Source organism: Hevea brasiliensis, chromosome 11 (genome assembly GCF_030052815.1).
Source record: "Hevea brasiliensis isolate MT/VB/25A 57/8 chromosome 11, ASM3005281v1, whole genome shotgun sequence".
In the NCBI taxonomy this organism is placed as follows: Eukaryota; Viridiplantae; Streptophyta; class Magnoliopsida; order Malpighiales; family Euphorbiaceae; genus Hevea; species Hevea brasiliensis.
Genome location: NC_079503.1, coordinates 288,500 through 312,507, shown reverse-complemented (window position 1 = coordinate 312,507; position 24,008 = coordinate 288,500). Strand labels below are relative to the sequence as shown.

Genomic DNA, 24,008 nt, shown 5'->3' with positions numbered 1-24,008 from the left:
GAATTTTCTTTTCTCCCCTTGGTTGTGGTAGGTTCGAGAACCGACCTCTCTGGAAGGAAGACAAGCCCAGGTGGGCGATTATAAAGGACAAAACGCGAGAACGTGCAATAATCGGTAATGTGAACAATACGGCGCCGTGTAAAACATAGTAATTTCAGTGTTGTAAGCCCACCCAAATTTAGCTCAGCTCAACTGGACTCGTTGAACCCAATCCGACTTTATAGGCTGATATGGAGCCACGTCATAAGCAACAAGAAAAAGCCACGTGGCAACCGGATGACTGTCCACATCCCTGTGTCTCCCTCTTCTCCTTTCTCTCCAAAATCCAAACTATATGCGTACACATGACTATCCTGTTTCCTTCGCTGTCTTCACTTCCCCTGAAGAAACTAATCCAGCCATCAAAATCCCTTTCAGTGTTCATACATCCAATATCAACCGCCCACGCAAAGCTCTCTATTGGCTCCCAAATCATGAATCCCACTTCAAGCTCTTCTTCTACCCTCACCTACCAAGTTCCAGCTCTGGACTCCGATCAAATGTGCCGCGTTGCAGACCAGACCTTTGACAGATACTCGTCGAACACGGTCAACAGGAAAGGTAAAGGGACTGCCATTGTTTGGTTCAGGAACGATCTAAGAATACTGGACAATGAGGCTTTGTTCAAGGCTTGGGCTTCTTCCGAGACCGTTTTGCCTGTGTATTGTGTGGATCCTCGACTTTTTGGAAATACTTACTATTTTGGCTTCCCTAAAACTGGAGGTATTATCCATGCCAATTTTGTTCTTGTTCCAATGATTGTGGTTTTATTATCGTCGAAAAATGTGCAAAGTACCTTTTTTCATTGGATTTTAATTGAAGATGAGGAAGTTGATCAGGTGATTGTAAAGTTTCTTCTCTCTTCTGCTTTGACCAGCTTTGAGAGCTCAATTTATTATCGAGTGTTTGGCTGACTTGAAGAAAAATTTGATGAAGAGGGGACTCAACCTGCTAATTCGACATGGCAAACCTGAGGAAATCATCCCTTCTCTTGTTCAAGCTTTTGCAGCCCACACAGTTAAGTGTTTTCCTTGCTGTTGTTCTTATAAAATACTCTCTATAAAATATCAAGGAATATAATTATCCTGATTTTCTGGGCATCGAAGCAATAAGATGTTTGGGTATCTCAATCTAATCTAGCCAGGTATATGCGCAAAAAGAAACATGCAGTGAAGAGGTAAATGTCGAGAGATTAGTCAATAAAGCACTGCTGCAGGTAAAGTTAGCACCTTTTCCAGAGAAATCCACTGGCCAGTGCTCTACAAACAATCCTAAGCTACAACTTGTTTGGGGCGGCACTATGTACCACATGGATGACCTCCCTTTTTCTACCAACACCATACCTGATGTGTATACTCAGTTTCGTAAGGCATGATTCCTTATTTACTATTTTTTAACTTTTAATTCCATCACTTTTTTTCCCCTGTTGATGTTTATTGGAAATTTCTTTGTGGGAAGCAACAATTCAGTCTGTTGAAGCAAAATGTACCATCCGATGCTGTTTTAAAATTCCAACATCTCTTGCACCACCGCCTAGCGTTGAAGATTGGGGTTGTGTTCCATCAATTGATCAGCTTGGACTTCAATCACAAAAGGCAAGATTGATATTCCATGTGCTACTGTAAAAATGATCTGACCCATGAAAAGATATCTGATACACCATCTGACTGCGAATGATCAATTCTTTTGGTCGTTTCTCTTGTTCTTGCAGGTTAACAAAGGAATGAACTTTCTGGGAGGTGAAAGTGCTGCATTATGTAGGGTTTTTGAGTACTTCTGGAAGAAGGCAAGTGGATTTTCTCTCTGTATCTATGTATATCTACTACTATTTCTTTGTTAGAATTGCAAAGGGACTGTTGTATTGACACAGCTGAAAGTCTATTATGTTCAAGTGTTAAATGTTGTAGCAAACAAATTGATAACTTCAAGATTGATGATAATAATTACATTTTCATGAATATAAAATTTCAAACCAATAACTCTGGCTCTTCTTGAGAATTCAATATTTGAAACAACATATTCTTAAGGAAATGATATTGTCCATATTGTCTTATATTTTTATTCATTCTTGAAGTTGTTGCATCCTAAACTATACTTGATTGTAAATAATTAAATTAAGCAACCACTAATCCTCGTCAAGTTGTAGAACTTTTAGTTTAGGTAGAATATATTTTGGAATTTTTACGTGCAGAGTCTGTAATACTGAACAAGAGCGTCAACTGTCTCAGACTCAATCATCTTCGAAATTTTTGCTCTCACGCTTACACAAACAGGATTTGCTGAAGATATATAAGGAGACTAGAAATGGGATGCTGGGACCTGATTACTCAACGAAATTCTCTCCATGGCTTGCTTCAGGAAGCCTTTCTCCTCGTTTCATCTGTGAAGAGGTCAACAATTAATCCCTTTTGCAGTGGCAGTTTTTAATCTTCAATAAATAGTGAATGATCAAATTGATTCATGGAAGGTATTTTTATTAATTGCTATAGGTAATTAGATATGAAAAGGAAAGGCAAGCAAATGATTCCACATACTGGTCTCTACCTCTCTCCCTCTCTTAAAGTGACAAACAGTGTGTCTTTCCGTTAGTGTTTTGATGTCTTTACCTGAATTTCAATATGCCATTTCAGGGTTTTGTTTGAATTGATTTGGAGGGATTACTTCAGGTTTCTCTCAACCAAATATGGAAATTCAATTTTCCATTTAGGTAAAGATTTTCTCTAGTATCCAGTCTATCCTAAGAATTCAAAAACAAAGGAAAATTGAAAGGATAGTTTTAGAGTAGAACATTGAAAGTATGTGAATAGCATTAGAACTAAATAGAAACTGTAAGAAGGAATACATGTTACATGGAATTTTCATCATGTTGTCTTGTCAATTTCTGTTTTTAGGTGGCCCACGGAAAGTGGAAAGAAGATGGAGTCAAGACCAGAGGTTGTTTGAATCTTGGAGAGATGGGTGTACAGGGTATGTTGTTTGATCCTAGAATTTTTGTGAAGCATCGCCCTTTCTTACAAGCATTTTAATCTTTTGGCTCATGAGAGCATTCAATCACCATGATGAAAAACTTCAAATCTACTAAAACTTTACTGTTCTTATCAATGAAAACAAAAAGATTTATTTTTTTTTTTTCCCATTGAAACTTGCTAGTCTTGGTTGTCTAACTAGACCATTTGCATTTACATTTTTCCTTTTGCTACTTTCCTTCCTTCTTTTGCCATGGCTGGACATGATTAGTTCAAGCATTGCACAATAAGAATACATTGAACTTGTTTTCTTAAGAAGTTTGCAGTGCACCTTAAATAAAGTTGCATTGCTTCTATTCTCATGTATACTTGCAAATTTCTAGGTACCCTCTCATAGATGCAAACATGAAGGAACTTTTTACCACCGGATTTATGTCAAATCGAGGACGACAGGTAATAAGCTAATGATTATATTTTGGCACATCCTTAGTTATTTCAGTTGGGACACTAACAAGATGACAACTCCATTTGTTGTCAAAGCCCCTCTTATTTAAATGTGTGTGGTTGTTAATACAATTAACCTTAATCTACAGATTATCTTCTTGCATTCTTGCAAAGAAATAAACAAGTCTTGAACATGAAAATGAGTGGTTTTTATTTTTACAGATCGTGTGTTCCTTTCTTGTTCGAGATATGGGCATTGACTGGCGTATGGGAGCTGAATGGTTTGAGACATGCCTCTTGGATTATGACCCCTGTTCCAATTATGGGAATTGGACCTATGGTGCAGGTAAGGCATTTTTTTTTTTTTCTGTATACATTTATGGAATTTATCAATATTTGGTTAAGTCAACTTGTGTAAGAGAGTGCATCAGCAAACAAACATGCTAGGAGTACTCTTATTTTATTTTTGTGAATTAAATACTTATCCTCGGTTCTTCTCTGAAGGAATTGGAAATGACCCTAGGGAAGATCGTTATTTCAGCATTCCAAAGCAAGTAAGTGCACTTTCCATATATTTTTCCTGTAATGATAATAATATCATGTTTAGTTAATTTATGGAAATGAAATAGAAATGGAAATTGGTGTCATCTAGATTTCTTATTTTGAGAATCCCAACCAATTTTGTTTTTAAAACTATAAAATATAATCTAACAGTAATTGTAGAAATTATAGTTGAAGTCTAAAAAGGTTAGATTTCTTGTACACCAAACAACAAAATAGAATCATTTTTCAAGAATTATATCCTATCTCCATTTACTAGGGCAAAACATGGCCTAGATATTTAGAGATAATTAGAAAGGATCCGAGCGTTTTCAACATATCCAAAAAGGAAGATGATGTAGTTTAGAATTCCCTTTATATATACATATGCTATGAAAGTTACTGAGCTGGCTGTGGAATGATATGTTAAATCAGTTGTGCCAAAGATGATGGTTTTATAATTTTCTAGGCACAAACCTATGATCATGAAGGCGAATATGTTGCATACTGGTTGCCACAACTGCAAAAACTTCAGAAAGATAAGAGACACTTTCCTGAAAAATCGTACATTGAGCAAATTGTACCTCTCAAATATGGAAACCCAAAGAAGCACCAGAGCCAAGAGAGAGCCTTTGCTACAAGACAAACAAAAGGATTCGACAGATAGGAACAAAAGAAAATTTGAACCTTTTACTTGCAAGTGAAATTACTTGTTACTAGAATTTATTTAAAATTCACAGTTAACATGTATTGTCTTATTTGTTGAAAGACATGATTATTGGGACAGTTGGATTAGTAATATTTGAAAGTTTTGGTTTTTGTTGATCGGTTTGGTTACTTTTCAAATATTTATCAAATAATCAAAATTTTAATTAATAAATATATTTTTATAATTTTACAAATAATATATTATTCGTAAAGTGTTTTGATTCTGTCTACCATTAAGTCCTCTGTCTAGATTTTCTCTTAACCTGCGTTTTCAGTTGGGTGAGTGAGTTGTATCGAAGCGATTTTCAGGAGGCCGACGCAATTCTAAAAGGGTGGCTCGCGGCTGCAAATAATGGTGGGTGAATTTTACTCGTAGTACGGTGAAGGGAGGAAGAGGGTTGGATTGAGAGGGATGGAGTAGGTGGTAGAGGTAAAGGAAGGTTATTTTAGGAATTAAATTTTGTTTTTGTTCAACTTTATTTAGACTAACATTTTTAATTAATAAAAAAAATTAGACACAGAGATGTTTTTGTTTACAGAATAAAAATTAATAATATATATATATATATATATATATATATATATATATATATATATTTAAGAAACTGACATATGGTATTTCTTTAAAAAATTTACTACATGTTATATTTTATAAATATTTTTATTTACATTAATTATTATTTAATTTTATTTTTAATTATATAATATTATCTTAATATTAATGATTTAAATTATTATTTTATTTAAGTTTTACTTTTTAAAATTAAAAATTTTTATAATTAAATGTAATCTTTAAAAATTATTTATATTATTTTATAAATATTAATTATTATTTAATTTTTTTTATTTTTTAATTATTATTTATTATACCACTTCAATATTTTTTATTTAAATTATTATTTTTTTAAATTAAATTTTTAAAAATTAAGACTTTTTATGATTAAATTTAATATTTAAAAATTATTTATATTATATTTTTATAAATTTGTTTATATAAAAATATTATTTATCACATGTTACTTTCTATAACAATAATAATAATAATAAAGGTTATTGGTGTCCATTAGTTTAAAGAAAATTAACTATTAATTTGAGATATTAGAATTAATCATAAATATTTTTTTATACTAATTATTATTTAATTTTTTGATTTTCTTTTTAATTATCATTATTATTTACAATAAGACTTTAACATTTATGATTTTAATTATTATTTTTTTTTTAATTTAATTTTTAAAAATTAAGACATTTTGTAATTAAATATAATATTTAAAATTTATTTGTATTTTTTTATAAATACTAATTGTTATTTAATTTTTTTATTTCTCTTTTAATTATATCATTATTTATAATACTACCTTAATATTTATTATTTTAATTATTATTTTCTTTAAAATTTAATTTTTAAAAAATTATGACCTTTTATAATTAAATGTAATATTTAAATTTATTTATATTATTTTTTTATAAATTTATTTAGGTAAAAAAATTTTTTGCCACGTGTTACCCTCAACAACAACAACACCAATAATAATAATAATAATAATAATAATAATAATAATAATAATAATAAGATCATTGATCACTATTAATTTAAAAAAATTAATTATTAATTTGTGATCTTATAATTAACTATCATATAATTTAATTAATATTAAATTATTTTATATCTTTAATAAATATTTTTATTACATTGTATATTTTTTATTATTTTTATTATAAAATCTTTGTCAAAAAATTTGAGAGACAAAAAGGTTAGTATATATAAAAAATTATAAAAATAAAATAAAGAGATTTGACTAATTTATAGTTAGGATGTAGTATTTTTTATGTTAATAATTTAATTTTCTTCTTATTTTATTTTCTTAAGATTAATTAATACTTATTATAATTATCATTATTGTTAACTTATAATGATTTAATTAAAATAGTTAAGTAAATAGAAATAGGAAATATTTTACTATTATAAAAATTAAATTTGAATGTTTTTATTATTATTTTTTAATTAAATAATATTTAATTATAAATTAATATTATATTTAAATAGTTTTTATTGGTTTGCCTATATATATTATTTCATATGAGATATTTAATATATATCAAGCACTCTTCTCTCATCAAGTATTTTCATTTCACCTAAATACTCTCAAAATTTTTTTTATTTGTACTATTTTTTTATTATTTCTGTTAAAAGTTATTAGCTATTATTCTCAAAAATTATATATTTAAATATATTTAATTAATATTTATTTAATTATTAATTTTTTATAAATTTCTTATTTAATATTCTTTAACTTTTAATTATTTTATTTCTTTATAATTATATATCGAATGCAATAATAACTAATATTTTAATTATTTATATTTTATTATCATTAATTTTTAATAAAATTATTTTTAAATTTTAATTAAATATCTATATTTTCATGCATAAATTATCTCACAACTATATTTTTATATAAAAGTAGAATTTCAAAGATAAATTGTAAATATGATTGCACTAAAAATTTAGTTACAAATAAAAATTATTAAAAATAATTAAAATTACAACATTAAAATTATAAAATTTGTCTTTTAAAAAATAATATATATTTTAAAATTTTAATTTTTATTAAATATATTTATTTTATATTATAAATTTATATAAAGTGATAACTGTTTTTATCAAAAAATTAGTTTATAAAAAATATATCAAATTAATAAAGAAAATTTTACACTTAGATATAGTATTTTTAAAAAATAATATAATAGAATGTTTCCTAAGATTAATTAATGATTATTATAATTATCATTACGGTCAATTTATAATTATTTAATTAAAATAACTACCTGTTATAAAATTTGAATTTGAATACTTTTGGTATAGTTTTTCAATTAAATAATTTTTAATTATAAATTAATATTTTATTTAAATAGTTTTCATTTATTTTTCTATATATTGTATATTGTATGAGACATTTGATATACATTAAGTATTTTCCTCTCATCAAGTATTTTTAATTCACCTAAATGCTTTCAAAATTTTTTTTTTGTTTGCACTATTTTTTTATTATTTCTATCAAAAGTTATTGGTTATAATTTTCAAAATTTATTTATCTAAATATATTTAATTAATATTTATTTAATTATTAATTTTTTATTAATTTTATTTTTTTTAATATTTCTTAAACTTTTGAATATTTTATTTCATTACAATTATATATTGAATGCAATAATAACTAATATTTTGATTATCCATATTTTACTATCATTAATTTTTAATTAAATTATTTTTATATTTTAATTAAATATTTATATTTTTATGCATAAATTAACTCTCAATTATATTTTTATATAGAAGTAGAATTTCAAAGATAAATTACAAATATGATTATACCGAAAATTTAGCTATAAATAAAGATAATTAAAAACAATTAAAGTTACAGTATTGAAATTATGAAATCTGTTTTTGAAAAATAGTATGTATTTTTAATATTTATTATATTAATAGAAAATGATGATATTTTAAAATTTTAATTTTTATAAAATATATTTATTTTATATTATAAATTATGTAAAGTGATTACTATTTTTGTCAAAAAATTATTTTTTAAAAAATAAATCAGATTAATAAAAAATTTACATTTAGATATAGTTTTTTTAAAAAATAATATAATAAAATGTTATTTTTAATTAATAATAATGTTATATATTTTCATTATTATTAAAATTAAATAATTCAATTCATTATTAGTAATTTAATTTTTTTTATTATATTAACAACCAAAAATATTATATTTATATATTTTTAAAATAATATTATTTTTTTCATTAATTTAATATATTTTCTGTAATTTATAAAAAAATAAATATTAATTTACATAAATTATGACATATAATACAAAAATTTCATGGAATTTAAATTATTTTTTGAATGATGTATTTTTATTACATTTTAAGTGAAATAATCATGAAAACTATTATTAATACATGTATAAAAAATTGCATAGGTATTTTAATTAATTACATCATAAATTAATTAAAAATTTATTATTATAACAGCTAAAAATTTATTCAAATTAAATAAAAGATAAATTTAAATTTAAATTTAATTTAATAATAATTTATCTTATTTAAAATGTAATTAAAAAATAAAATTTATAAATTACCCATGCATAAATATTTTTCTTTATACTAACTAGCATAATGCTAATACTATTCATAAATAATTTATAATTTTTATTTTTTAATTTAATTTTTAGTTACATTTAAAATAAGATAAATTATTACTATTAAATAAATTTTCAATTGATTTTTTTTTCTTATTTAATTTAATTTGATAAATTTTTATCTTTATAATAATATATTTTTAATCAATTTATTGTATAATTAATTAAAATATTTATTTAATTCTTTATATCTATATTAATAGTAATTTTTATGATTATTTCAATTAAAATATAATAAACTTACTTTATTAAAAAAATAATTTAAATTTTATGAAATTTTTACATTTTATCTTATAATTTATGTAAATTAATTTTTTTAGATTACAAAAAATATATTAGATTAATGAAAAAATTATGTTATTTAAAAAATATATAAATATAATTTTTTGTTATTAATATAATAAAAAAATATATTACATTACTGATAGTGAGTTGAATTATTTAATTTTAATAATAATAAAAATATATAACATCATTATTAATTAAAATAACATTTTATTATATTATTTTTTAAAAATATTATATCTTTAAATTTTTATAAAGTATAAATTTTTTTTATTAATCTGATATATTTTTTTATAAAATAATTTTTTCACAAAAATAATTATAGTTTACATAAATTTATAATATAAAATAAATATATTTCATAAAAATTAAAATTTTAAAATATTTCAATTTTTATAATAAAAATATCAATTTTCATAACTATAAAATATTTCTTATTTTATTTGGTTGTTTTAAATGAATGGCCATAAGTTAGCCATAATGATAATAATAATAATAATAATAATAATAATAATAATAATAATAATAAGTATTAATTAATTTTAGAAAAGTGAAATAAAAATAATATTAAATTATTAATACAAAAATTAATGCATACTAACTATAAATAAGTTAAATCTCTATATTTTATTTTTATAACTTTTTATATACACTACAGTTTTTGTTTCTCAAAATTTTTAACAAATATTTCATGATAAAAATAATAGAAAATATAATAATATAATAAAAATATTTATTAAAAATATGAAATAATTTAATGTTAATTTAATTATATAATAGTTGATTATGATATCATAAATTAATGGTCGATTTTTGTTAAATTAATAGCCATAACTGATCTTTTATTATTATTATTATTATTATTATTATTATTATTATTATTGTTAAATTATTTTTTATTTTAAATTATTATTATTATTATTATTATTATTATTATTATTATAATAGAGCGTGATATGTGATAAATAATATTTTTATATAAATGAATTTATAGAAAAAATAATATAAATAAATTTTAAATATTACATTTAATCATAAAAGGTTTTTACTTTTTAAAAAATTAAATTTTATAGAAAATAATAATTTAAATCATAAATATTAAGGTGTAATTGTATATAATATTATAATTAAAAGAAATAAAAAAATAATTAAATAGTTATTATTATAAAAGAGTATAAAAAATAGTTATTAATGAAAAGTGACACATCGTAAGTTTTTCAAAAAAAAGTACTATATGGAATTTTCTTAAAAATATCATGCTGCTTTATTTATATATATATATATATATATATATATATATATATATTTATTTATTTATTTATTTATTTATTTCTCTTTTAATCTATATTTATATATAAGATAAAGAGGCATTTTCAATAAAATGACATGTGATATTTTTTTTAAAGGTTTGCCATGTGTCACATTTTATAAATACTCTCATTTATATTAATTATTATTTATTTTTTATTTTTTTTAATTATTATTATTATTATTATTTACAATACTACCTTAAAAATTATGATTTAAATTATTATTTTTTTTAAATTTAATTTTTAAAAATTAAGACCTTTTGTAATTAAATGTAATATCTAAAAATTATTTATATTATTTTGTAAATACTAATTATTATTTAATTTTTTATTTCTTTTTTAATTATTATTATTATTTATAATAATACCTTAACATGTGAGATTTAAATTATTATTTTCTTTAAAATTTTATTTTTAAAAAATTAAGACATTTTATGATTAAATGTAATATTTAAAAATTATTTATATGTTTTTATAAATTTATTTATATAAAAATATTATTTGTCATATGCTATCCTTAATAATAATAATAATAATAATAATAATAATAATAATAATAATAATAATAATAATAATAATAATAAAAGATCATTGATGGCCGTTAATTTAAAGAAAATTGTCACGATCTAAATTATAGACCAACCCGGCACTAGAACTTGAGTCAGCATAAGACCCTAAAAGCCCGTAGTAAGTTTAACTATTTTCTAACACAACCATAAAGCCTATATTTGAGCCCAATTTCAATAAATTAATCAGACAGAGTACGACCATAATCTGGATCATCCAATGAAGAGTTCTCAACTCACCCAACCTATAATAACAAAATATACAAATTTTGGGAGCTCAACTCACCCATACAATCCTTAATCAATCAATAAAGTCTAATAAGAGCTCGCTCCCTCATTTATCATAAATATTCATTCCATTCAATATACAAGCATAATATTAAGCTTACGATTTTAAAATAACAATCTTTCACTATTCCCAAACCAAATAAGATAATCTAGCACGTGCGGAATTATAGAGTTCAAATTAATAGTATGAAATATTGATTTAGTAGCTAATGGACCTGCGAGAAAGGAAGCAGGTGATACACTTGTATTATAGAGATGTTTTTAAGCACATTTATGCAACATTTCATAGCATTTAGATAAGTAATTTCATGCATAATCATCAAATTCATTAACTTTTGAAAAATTCATTACTCTGCACTGAATTTTATGTTTTCTATATATTTTTCAAGTGTTTGAGGAAGTTTCAAAGCATAAGAGTAAAGAAGGAAGCTTGGAAAAACTCAAGAAGAAGAGTATTGCTACTAATACATAGTACACGGGTTGTGTAAACATAACACAGACCCGTGTAACCTATTGTCGAGAGATAACCAATGAAGTCAAAGAGGAGTCATAGTACACAGGCCGTGTAACACGACCCGTGTAAACAGTGGAGACCCGTGTAAATATTCTGCCTAGAAAAGCTTGAAGAATTTCCAGAAGAACAGCAGAACACGGTCCGTGTAATTGGACTCGTGTAACCTCCTGCTCCGACAAAAGTGCAACCTTCAAGTTCCAGTAAGTTACATGCCCCTAGACCATATAGTGAAACATGGGTCGTGTATCAGCCGATAACTAGTTTCCTGATTAGGTTCTAGCTCTAGTTTTTATGTAGAAAACAGACTCCTAATGCCTTAGGGACTCTAAAAACCTAACCCGAAGACATTGAGTATAAATAGAAGCAGTAGAAAATAGATAAGAGAGAATCTGGACACACACAACTTCACTCACATACATCTTCATCATTCTCTCCAAGCCGTCTTTAAGAATAGTGCATCAGTATCAAGGAGGAATCCTCAGCCGAAGTTTCACAAGTTCAAAGCTGTAGATTCTCTTCGGTTCTTTTATTCTATTTCTTTAGGCTGCTTTCATGTTCTTTTATTTTACTTTTATTATGTTTGCTAAATTCACTATGAATGAGTAGTTTCTTTATTCTGGAATTAGGAAAGTAACACTTTTAATCATTATTATGGATAAATATTGAGTTTTGTTTATTAGATTTGAGTTTTGTTATTTGATTTTAATATTCTGTGTTCTCAATGCATGCTATATATCAGTACTCACTTAAACATGATATAAGATACTAATTGAAGAACTGAAAGGTGAAGATTAGTATTGGAAAATCAGAATATTAAACTTAGAAAATCTGACCTAGAAATAGGCTGATGACCTTCGTGAAATCCCATAATTGATCATAGATCTTAAAGGGTTTTTATTAGGACTAATCACTAACGACAGTAGAATTTAACTCTAATTGAAACACACCTTAGGTATCTTAAGAGAGGACCTAGGATTTCTTAGGATTAATTTCCATCAAAGCAATGATCCTCAATCCAATGAATAGACAAGATTGGATCATAATAATGTTAAAGAGTGAAATCTTAATTCTAGAATTGTTTTAATAGATTGTTTCATTTTAAGTTCATTATTCTCCTAAACTTTAGTGCTTAAGATAAATTAGATTCACTCCCCTATTTTATTCGATAGCCTAAACAGTCATAATTGTCGTGTAACTTGGTACTTGCTAATTAAATTTCTCGTGCAATATTACTCTACTCACTACTTTATTACTTGTTAGTAATTCTTGCACTTGCGGGGTTATAAAACTAGTAAACAAGTTTTTAGCGCAGTTGTCGGAGATTTATTTCTAGTAATATTAGGTGATAGGCAATTTAGCTGATTTAGGCATTTAATTTTACTATTTAAATTTACTTAATTTGTTTTTATTCTTTTACTTTATCTCAGGTATTTGGTTTGGTACATGACTAGAACAAAACCAGAGGAAGGGATTTTAGACTTGGACCCTGAGATAGATAGGACTCTAATAACTATCAGGAGAAAAAGGAGACATCAAGAACGAGATCAAGAAAATTTAGAAACTCTTGTCATGGCCAACAACAACAACTAGCCAAGACCCTTGAGGGCTTATGGAGCTCTATCTATCCAAGGATTTCAATCCAGTGTTACAAGATCCACAGTGGAGGCCAACAATTTTCAACTAAAATCGACATGGCTCCAGATGATTCAACAGACCCAATTTGGAGGTTCACCTATCGAAGATCCACACTACCACCTCCAATGCTTTCTTGCTCTATGTGACACATTCAAGATGAATGGAGTCTCTGATCAAGCTATAAGACTCAGAGCATTCCCATTCTCTCTTCGAGATAGAGCAAGTAAATGGTTACTCTCTCAACCAGTTAGAACATTCACCACTTGGGAGGACCTCTCGCAAGCTTTTCTAGTAAGTTATTTCCCACCTGCGAAGATAGCAAAGTTGAGGGTTGAACTCAACACTTTTAGGGAAAAGGAAGGTGAATCACTCTATGACGCATGGGAGAGATATAAAGACCTACAGAGGGAATGTCCATACAATTGCATAGAAGATTGGCTCCTAGTTCAGAATTTCTATAATGGGCTACTGCCCTCTACAAGGAGTACAGTAGATTCAGCTACAGAAGGAGACATGATGGAGAAAATAGTAACACAAGCTCTTGAACTTCTAGAGAGGGTCGCTTATCACAATTATGAGTGGACAAATGAAAGAGGAGACACAAGAAGTACAGTAGGGATCCTAGAAGTGGATGCCCTAAGTATGATAAATGCTCAATTTAAGCAGCTCACCAAAAAGCTTGACAGAATGCAAGCCAATGCTATAGGGATGAACAACCAACACTGCGACAGCTGTAGAGGAGGGTGTATGACTTCAGAATGCAACAACTTCAATGAGCCCCCTATAGAACAGCTAAACTATGTGAATAATAGAGGAAACTTTAATCAGAGGCAGGTTAACAATCCATATTCAAACACTTACAACCTTGGATAGAGAAACCATCCTAACTTCTCATGGTCCAACTCGCAGAATCAACCAATGAACAAATAGCAAGGGTACAAATCACTAGCACCCCCAGGTTTTCAGAATAGAGGACAAAGCCTTACAGAGTCACCACCACCTCCTTAACCTCAATAGCCTGAACGAAGGTTAACTATGGAATCCATGATGGAAGGCTTCTTAGTAGCCCAACAATAGCAGAATGAAATGATAAAGCAGTTAGCTTTCAGAATGGACCAACTAGCCACCCACAATTAGGGGTGTGCAGTTTTCGGTTTAAACCGAAAAACCGAACCGAACCGATTAATTCTGTTCAATCGGTTCGGTTTTAAAATTTAATCGGTTCGGTTCGGTTTTAAAATTTAATCGGTTCGGTTAATCGGTTCGGTTCGGTTATTTTCATAAAAAAAATCAAAAAAACCGAACCGAACCGAAATTATTAGTATATATAGGAAATAAAAAAAATCAAATCAAATTGAATCGAACCGAATTGAACCGAACCGAAATCAAAGAAAACCGAACCGAACCTAAAGATTTTTGAGTTTTGATTTCTTATTTTTTTTGTTTTTATGTTTTTATTATTTAGATTTAATGTTAAAAATATGAAATTTTATAAATTTCGATTTGATCGGTTTAAAACCGAACCGAACCGAAATTTATCGGTTCGATTCGGTTCGATTTTCTCTTATCAATCGGTTCGGTTCGGTTTTTAAAATTTTCGATTTTCGATTTTCGATTTTATCGGTTCGGTTCGGTTCGGAACCGAACCGACCGTTTGCACACCCCTACCCACAATAAGATGCTTGAAAACCAAATTGCTTAACAGGCAAGTTCTTCAAGCAAGGCTGCTGGTAAACTGCTAAGTCAACCAGAGATGAACCCCAAAGAACACTGTAAAGCAGTTACCTTGAGGAGCAACAGAACATTAGAAAAGCAACCATCAGAGGAAAAATCAACCGAGAAAACCTTTGATGAATCTGATAAACAAATAGAAGAGAAGGAGGAAGAAGTTAAAAAGGAAGAGGAAGAGGAAAAAAAGAAGAAGAAGAAGTTACCAGAGCCATATCAACCTTCTCTACCCTTTCCCTAGAGATTTCAGAAGGCTAAACTGGATAAACAGTTTATAAAGTTTTTAGAAGTTTTGCAGAAACTCTGCATTAACATTCCGTTCATTGAAGCACTTTCTCTGATGCTATCCTACGCTAAGTTCCTTAAAGAGATTCTTTCAAAGAAGAGAAAGTTGGAAGATTATGAGACTGTTGCTCTTACAGAGGAATGCAGTGCCATATTGTAAAACAAACTGCTACCAAAGCTCATGGATCCAGGAAGTTTTTTCATACCTTGTCTTATTGACAACATAAAAATAGACAGGGTACTCTGCGATCTAGGTGCATGTGTGAGTCTAATGCCTCTATCAATATGTCAGAAGCTGAATGTAGGAGAGCTCAAACCCATAATAATTTCACTACAATTAGCTGATCGGTCTGTCAAGTGCCCGGTGGGCATCCTAGAAAATATTCCCATCAAGGTGGGAAAATTCTTCATCCTTATTGATTTTGTTGTCCTAGAAATGGAAGAGGATGTCCAAATTCTTATCATCCTGGGAAGACCTTTCTTGGCAACCGGCGGAGATATTATAGATGTTAAAAATGGGCAGTTAACTCTCAAGGTAGGAGATGAAGAAGTGGAATTCAACCTGTTCAGAGCAATAAAGCATAAACTTGAACCTGATGAATGCTTAAGGGTTGACATAACTGATAAGCAAGTTGAAGAGGAATTGCACAAAACACATCCTAAAGATCCTCTTGAAGCATGCATAGTGCACAGCCATACAGTAAATAATGAAAACACGAAAATTACAACTTGTGCACAATCTTTAGAAGCTAACCCATCCCTACCCTTAGCTCAAGCTCTACAGGTGGAAGAGTTAAAGGAGAAGCAACCCAAAAGCAAGTCACAGGAGGACATCAAACAGGTAGAACTGAAAACTTCTTCCCTCCACACTAAGATGTAAAGAATCAAACTTGGTTCTAAATTGGGAAAAATGTCACTTCATGGTAAGAAAAGGTATAGTTCTTGGGCACTTGATATCAGAAAGAGAAATTAAAGTTGACAAGGCAAAAATTGAAATAATTGAAAAGATGCCACCACCCACATCAGTCAAGGGAGTGCGAAGGTTTTTAGGATATGCAGGCTTCTACAAAAGATTTATTAAAGATTTTTCCAAAATAACTAAGCCACTTACTAACTTATTAAGTTAAGATGATCCCTTTGATTTTGATGAAAATTGCCTTTTTTCTTTCAACAGGATCAAAGAAGCCTTGATTTCAGCACTAATTATGCAATCACCTGATTGGGAGATGCCATTTGAGGTGATGTGTGATGCAAGTGATTATGCAGTTGGAGCGGTACTCGGACAAAGAAAGGATAAAAAGCTCCATGCCATTTACTATGCTAGCAAAACGCTTGACGATGCACAAATCAACTATGCTACCACAGAAAAGAAATTCCTAGCAGTGGTGTTTGCAATTGACAAATTCAGATCCTACCTACTTGAATCAAGAGTCATTGTATTCACAGACCATGCTGCCATCAGTACCTTTTGAACAAAAAGGAAACAAAGCCAAGGCTTATTTGATGGATCTTACTCCTGCAAGAATTTGACCTTAAAATCAAGGACCAAAAGGGATCCGAGAACTTAGTAGCTGACCACCTCTCAAGGCTGAAACAGAAAGACATAGGGGACACTGAGGATTTACCAATTGATGACTAATTTCTTTGTCACGACCCAACCTATGGGCCGGACCGGCACTAGGACCTGGGCCAGCCTAAAGCCCCCGAGGCCCGTAGTAAGCCTAACTGTTCATTTACCCAATGCTGAGACCCATTTGGGCCCAATTTCAAGAAAACAAACGGACAGAGTCCGGCCATAAAATGGACTTACCAACGGGGAGTTTTTGACTCACCCGACCTGTAAACACAATAAACAATCCATTGGGGAGCTCAGCTCACCCTCCACATACTCATCAACATAATAATAAATGGGAGCTCAGCTCCCTCATCCAATCCATCAAAACAGACTTAAAATATTAAGTTTACAGGTCCAACATGATAATAATATTACAGACCAAATTCAAATAATTACTGCTAACACACGCGAAAATTCTAGGAGTAATTAAAATTACACAATTATTGATAAACAACCTGCGAGGTAGAAAAGCAGGTTAACCCAGAACAAAATATCCTCCTGTGGCCTGTAAAAATTTTTGAACAGGAGTGAGCGTTCGACTCAGAGAGTAAAATATCAATTTTAACCATAATCTCTATAACTATCTGAAACTAATGCAACCTGTAGAGTGAAATGCAACATCAACATCATATTCACATCATAGCATCAAAAAGGTAATTTGGAGCACTCACACACCCTGTAGCATCAATCATAATATATTGGGAGCTGATCCCCTATACAGCTCTCTTAAATCCAACCTGGTGCTAGCGAAGAACTCAAGCCGGACTTTCGCTTAATAAACCAAATCGAGGGTCCCAGCGAAGAACTCAAGCCGTGACTACCCCTCGAAGGAACGGGTCCCAGCGAAGAACTCAAGCCGTGACTACCCCTCGAAGGAACGGGTCCCAGCGAAGAACTCAAGCCGTGACTACCCCGTCCTATCCATAGTCCACACCACATCACACGCACGCCAACGCACGCACACTGCTCCAAATCACCACAACAACACTCATGGCACATTAACAGTTATGAATGCAACATAATTCGTGCCTAGAGTTTAACTACATAAATATATGCATATAAGTGATGCATGGGCATGCTGAACATATAATAATATCGAAATTACAATTAAAATTAATATTTTACTCACAAACTTGACGACAAATTACTGTGGCGGCTGGGCGGAGGAAGAAGGTCATCAGCTCACTCGACAATCATATTACATTTATTTAATACAATCGACTCAACACAAACAAAGAAAAGACCAATTACGTCCTAAGTCGTCTTAAAATCGCAGAGTCCCCTATACCTAGGACCTACCCAACTGCAAAAGGGCTAAAAACGCACTTCTATATTCACAATCCATATATCAGCTCAATCATATCACACGCCCCTCTTGGGCCCATCAAATCAATCACCCATCACAATACGCAAAATTTCAATTTAGTCCTTATTATTGATCATTTTTGCAAAACGCCCAAACAAGCTCTAAAATTTATAAAACTTTGCCCATGATCCTTAGCAATATTACTAAGCTATTGCAAAAGAATCGTAATTTTCTAAGCTACCACGAATATTTTATGGATTTTTAATCCTATTTAAGCACTAGAAAATTACGTAAAAACTAGGAAAGGGATTACCATTGCCGATTCCGAAATCTTGAACGCGCACGGTACGACTGAAAATGGGGGGGCTAGCCAAAACCTCGGCCCAATTCGAGATTTTTCCAGAACAGTCCATTCGCCGAATTTTGCGGACGATCAATCGTCCGAATTTCCGCGAATCGAGGATACCTACACGAAGCCCATAACACGGGGTTAGTACATAAATTTTTCAGAATTTTCTAAGCTCATTTAATACTCGAAAATACACCGCGGTTCGTGGGACCCACCGAAAAACGGTGTCGGAAAAATTCGAAATTTATGTTGTTGCGAAGCTCTCGACGAATGGAGAGTGCTGGTGGCCTCGGTTTCCTCGTGGGATTCACGGTTTTCGAGAAATCTAGCCCAAAAGTCGAAATGGGCTAAAATCTTCCCGAGCAAAAATCGGACAATCCGCTCGATGGATTTCGGCGTTCTTGGTGTCTATGGAAAGCTCGCCGAGTAGATGATTTTGGACACAAGACCCGGTCCATTGGTGGCGGATCGGCCGGATTTGGCCGAGGAAGTCGGCGCGTGGCGGCGCAGGGGCGTTCAAGCGCGATTTCCATTGCTCGGCGCGGCCGCCATGGTTGGCGGCTACGGCGCTGGCCGGGTCGGGTCATGCAAGGCGCTTAGCGAGAGGAGAGAGAAACGAGAGAGAAGAGAGGAGAGGGCGTCGCGCGCGGGAGAAGAAAAGGAAGAAGGAAAAGGGCCGGTCCGATTCGACCGGTCCGATCCGATCCGATTCGATTCAGCCGGTTCGATTCAGGATACAAAATTTTGAATTTTTACTCTGCCTCGGGACCGAAAACGAGGTCCAAAAATTCCGAAAAAATTCCGTAAAACTCAGAAAAATACGTAGACTCCAAATATATTTTTAGTTTTGCCACGTGGTCTTTAAATTAATTTTTAAAAATCATCAAAGTTTATATTTTCGGAAAATCGAACCCGATTTTTAAAATCCGAAAAATCTCAAAAAAATTCCTAAAATTCAAATAAAATTAAAATACCAAAAATACTCATAAATAATAAAATTTTGGGGTGTTACATTCTTCCCCCCTTACAGAAAATTCGTCCTCGAATTTTTACACAAGGCAGAATAAAGTACATGATTATACATTGAACAAGTAAGGGTACTTGCTACGCATGTCCCGTTCTGACTCCCAGGTGCACTCTTCCACTGACTGACTCCTCCACAAAACCTTAACCATAGGGATCTGTTTTGATCTTAGCTGTCTCACTTGGTAGTCCACTATGGCTACAGGCTGCTCCTCAAATGTCAAATTCTCCTTTAGCTCTATCACATCCGGCTGCAGTACATGAGAAGGATCGGGAATGTATTTCCTGAGCATGGAGATGTGAAACACGGGGTGAACGTGAGAAAGGTTGGGTGGTAGCTCCAACCGGTAGGCAATTGCTCCAACTCTATCCGTAACCTCAAAAGGTCCAATATACCGAGGTGCCAACTTGCCCTTCTTTCCGAATCTCATGACTCCCTTCATTGGGGATACCTTCAGGAAGACATAGTCGCCCACTGCAAACTCCACATCCCTCCGTCTGGGGTCTGCATAACTCTTCTGCTTCATCGAAAGCCGCCTCGCCGTTCCCTGATTAAAGGAACTACCTCTGAAGTGTACTGCACTAGGTCTACATCATGCACCTTCGCTTCCCCCATTTCTGTCCAACACAGAGGAGACCTACACTTTCTTCCATATAGTGCCTCATAGGGTGCCAACCCTATGCTGGAGTGATAACTGTTGTTGTAGGCAAACTCCACCAAAGCTAGCTGCTCATCCCATTGACCTCCAAAATCCAAGACACTCATGCGAAGCATGTCTTCCAGTGTTTGGATTGTCCTTTCGGACTGTCCGTCTGTCTGAGGGTGGAAGGCTGTACTGAAGTTCAACTGTGTGCCAAGTGCCTCCTGCAACTTTCTCCAAAACCGAGAAGTGAACTGGGGCCCTCTGTCAGATATTATGGAAGCCGGAACTCCATGCAATCTGACTATTTCTCGAATATAGAGCCGGGCATACTGTGCCACAGAGTATGTAGTCTTTACAGGTAAGAAGTGAGCTGATTTGGTCAAGCGGTCTACAATTACCCATATCGAATCATATCCTCGCGTGGTACGAGGCAACCCAGTCACAAAATCCATAGTGATCATTTCCCACTTCCATTCTGGGATAGGGAGCTCTTGCAGCTTCCCTGACGGTCTCTGGTGTTCAAACTTCACCTTCTGACAAGTCAAGCACTTGGACACAAAGTCTGCAATGTCTCTCTTCATGCCATTCCACCAATAGCTATCTTTCACATCATGGTACATCTTGGTGGAACCTGGGTGGACACTGTACAGTGTGTAGTGTGCCTCTCGCATGATTTCATTCCTGAGGTTGTCCACATCGGGCACACATATCCTAGAACCTTGTACTAGGGCACCATCATTGGCAAATCCAAACTCACCACCTTCACCTTGCTGTACTCTTTCTATGATCTTCATCAATTGTTGGTCTCTGTGCTGGGAAACTCTAACTCTGTCCCTCAAGTCTGGCCTCACTGAAAAGTGAGCCAACAATACCCCCTCATCTGAAAGATCTAGGATTAAACCTTGATCCATCAACTCATGTACCTCCTGAATCAATGGTCTCTTCTCTCGAAATGTGCGCCAAACCGCTGTAAGATTTTCTCGCTCAAGGCATCTGCTACAACATTGGCCTTCCTGTGGTGGTACTGGATGGTGCAATCATAGTCTTTCAGAAGCTCCATCCATCTCCTCTGTCTCAAGTTTAAGTCCCTCTGTTGGAAGATGTACTTTAAACTCTTGTGGTCGGTGTATATCTCGCACACTTCGCCATACAGGTAGTGTCTCCAGATTTTCAGTGCAAAGATTACAGCCGCCATTTCCAAATCATGGGTGGGGTAGTTCTGCTCATGCCTCTTCAGCTGCCTTGAAGCATAAGCCACTACCTTCCCATTCTGCATCAAAACACACCCTAGGCCAACTTTGGAGGCGTCACAATACACGGTGTATCCTTCACCACTCACAGGTAGTGTCAACACAGGGGCAGTGGTTAGACACTCCTTGAGCTTCTGGAAACTCACCTCACAGTCATCTGTCCAAATGAATGGAACATTCTTCCTGGTCAACTTAGTTAAGGGAGCCGCTATCCTGGAGAAATCTTGTACAAAACGCCTATAGTAGCCAGCTAAACCCAGAAAACTTCGCACCTCAGTGACTGTTGTAGGCCTAAGCCAATCAGTTACAGCTTCAACTTTCTTGGGATCCACTTGAATACCGTCTCTAGAAACCACGTGTCCCAAGAATGAGATGCTTTCTAGCCAAAATTCACATTTCGAAAATTTGGCGATACCGGTGCTCCCTCAAAGTCTGCAACACCATCCTCAAGTGCTACACGTGTTCTTCCTCGGTCCGAGAGTATACCAGAATGTCATCTATGAATACGATGACAAAACGGTCCAAAAATGGCTTGAACACCCTATTCATCAAGTCCATGAAGGCTGCTGGTGCATTAGTGAGTCCAAAAGACATCACCAAGAACTCATAATGACCATATCTTGTCCTGAAAGCCGTTTTGGACACGTCCTCATTCCTGATTCTCAACTGATGGTAGCCTGATCGCAGGTCTATCTTGGAAAAGAATCTAGCTCCTTGGAGCTGATCAAACAAATCATCGATCCGAGGAAGTGGATACTTGTTCTTCACAGTGACCTTGTTCAGCTATCTGTAGTCGATACACAACCTCAATGACCCATCCTTCTTTCTCACAAATAAAACAGGAGCACCCCAGGGTGAAGTGCTCGGACGTATGAAACCCTTGTCCAAAAGCTCCTGTAGTTGCTCCTTCAGCTCTTTCAATTCTGCTGGTGCCATCCTGTAAGGTGGCATGGATATGGGGTTTGTACCCGGAATAACATCAATGCAAAACTCTATTTCCCTTCCTGGTGGCAACCCTGGAAGCTCCTCAGGGAAGACATCCATGAATTCTTTGACAACGGGAACATTTTCCATGCTGACATCTTCTACAGATCTATCTCTCACCAATGCCAAATACCCTTGGCATCCACGCCTCAACATTTTTCTGGCACTAATCGCTGACACCAAATTATATGGAGCCACGCTCCTGTCACCATCAAAGCTAAACTCTTCCACACCAGGTATGTGGAAGTATACCTTTTTGTTCCTGCAGTCTAAGGTGGCATAATGAGTTGCCAACCAGTCCATCCCCAGGATTACATCGAAATCCATTACTGGTAGAGGAACCAAGTCTGCTGGGAGGATCTTTCCATCCACTACCACTGGGCTACCCAGAAATACCATGTCTACATCTATGTTATCACTAAGTGGGGTAGCTACTGACAAAGGGCACTCTAAAGTTGTAGGGTTTCTACCCAACCTCATGGCAAACACAGGGGAGACAAATGAGTGCGTAGCACCCGGATCTATCAAAACACGAGCCTCATAAGAAACGGACGGAAGAATACCGCCACAACCGCATTTGAAGCTTGAGCATCCCGGTGGGTCGGGGTGAAAACTCGAGCTTGACCCCTACCCGAGTGGCGTAACCACGACATCGACTTCTACCTCTGACCGCCTCCAAATCCACGTCCCCCTTGTCCTCGGCCTGCCAGCCCGATCGCTGCCATGTTGGAAGCGCACGGATACAACTGTCGAGGAACATTCGCAACAGAACCCTGTGACCCCATCTGTGGCTCGCTGAACATGGGGCATTCTCTAGCAAAGTGACCCGGTTGGCCACACACAAGCATACTCGATCCCATCAAACAAGGTCTGAATGTTCTCTTCCACACTATGCACAAGGTGCCAAGGAGGATCTGAGCAGGACCAGGCTGCATGCCCGAATCGTGACCACCGCTGGATCCGCACTGGTGCAATCCTCGTGGTTTGTGTCTAAAACCACTTTTCTTGTTCCTACTCTTTCCTCTGTAATTACTCGCCACCACTATCCGGAGTACCCATGGAAGGGACACACGAGGAACCCTCTGCTCTGTTTTTCTTTGCTCTTCCGCTGTCATCTACAGCATAACTGATCTCAATCTGTCTAGCTCGGTCAACCACCACGTCAAAAGACTGATCAGACATCATGGCCAGGTTTGCATATCTCCTGTCAAGCCCCTTTAGGAATCTTTTCACCTTCATAGTCTCTGTAGATACTGCTGTAGGGGCATATCTGCTCAATTCCAGAAATTCTGTAGCATATTCATCTACAGACCTGCCATTC

The 24,008-nt window shown here is 32.7% G+C and overlaps 1 protein-coding gene across 1 annotated transcript; it reads left to right on the top strand.

The window, feature by feature from the left end:
- The first annotated feature begins 230 nt into the window (after positions 1–230).
- Positions 231–4,812, top strand: LOC110650357 (cryptochrome DASH, chloroplastic/mitochondrial). Its single transcript, XM_021805296.2, has 13 exons — positions 231–762; positions 917–1,056; positions 1,184–1,408; positions 1,509–1,634; positions 1,751–1,825; positions 2,313–2,429; positions 2,529–2,575; positions 2,670–2,746; positions 2,931–3,006; positions 3,389–3,458; positions 3,672–3,795; positions 3,954–4,003; positions 4,459–4,812. Exons 1-13 carry the CDS (start codon positions 231–233, stop codon positions 4,654–4,656), a joined length of 1,857 nt encoding a protein of 618 aa, XP_021660988.2. The 3' UTR covers positions 4,657–4,812.
- Positions 4,813–24,008: the final 19,196 nt, after the last annotated feature.

Excerpts from the sequence above, each read along its gene's own strand:
- LOC110650357 (XM_021805296.2), top strand. The coding sequence starts at position 231 with ATGGAGCCACGTCATAAGCAACAAGAAAAAGCCACGTGGCAACCGGAT. Across the intron at positions 1,826-2,312 it reads TTGAGTACTTCTGGAAGAAG|GATTTGCTGAAGATATATAA; the intron begins GCAAGTGGATTT and ends TTACACAAACAG. Across the intron at positions 3,459-3,671 it reads TGTCAAATCGAGGACGACAG|ATCGTGTGTTCCTTTCTTGT; the intron begins GTAATAAGCTAA and ends TTATTTTTACAG.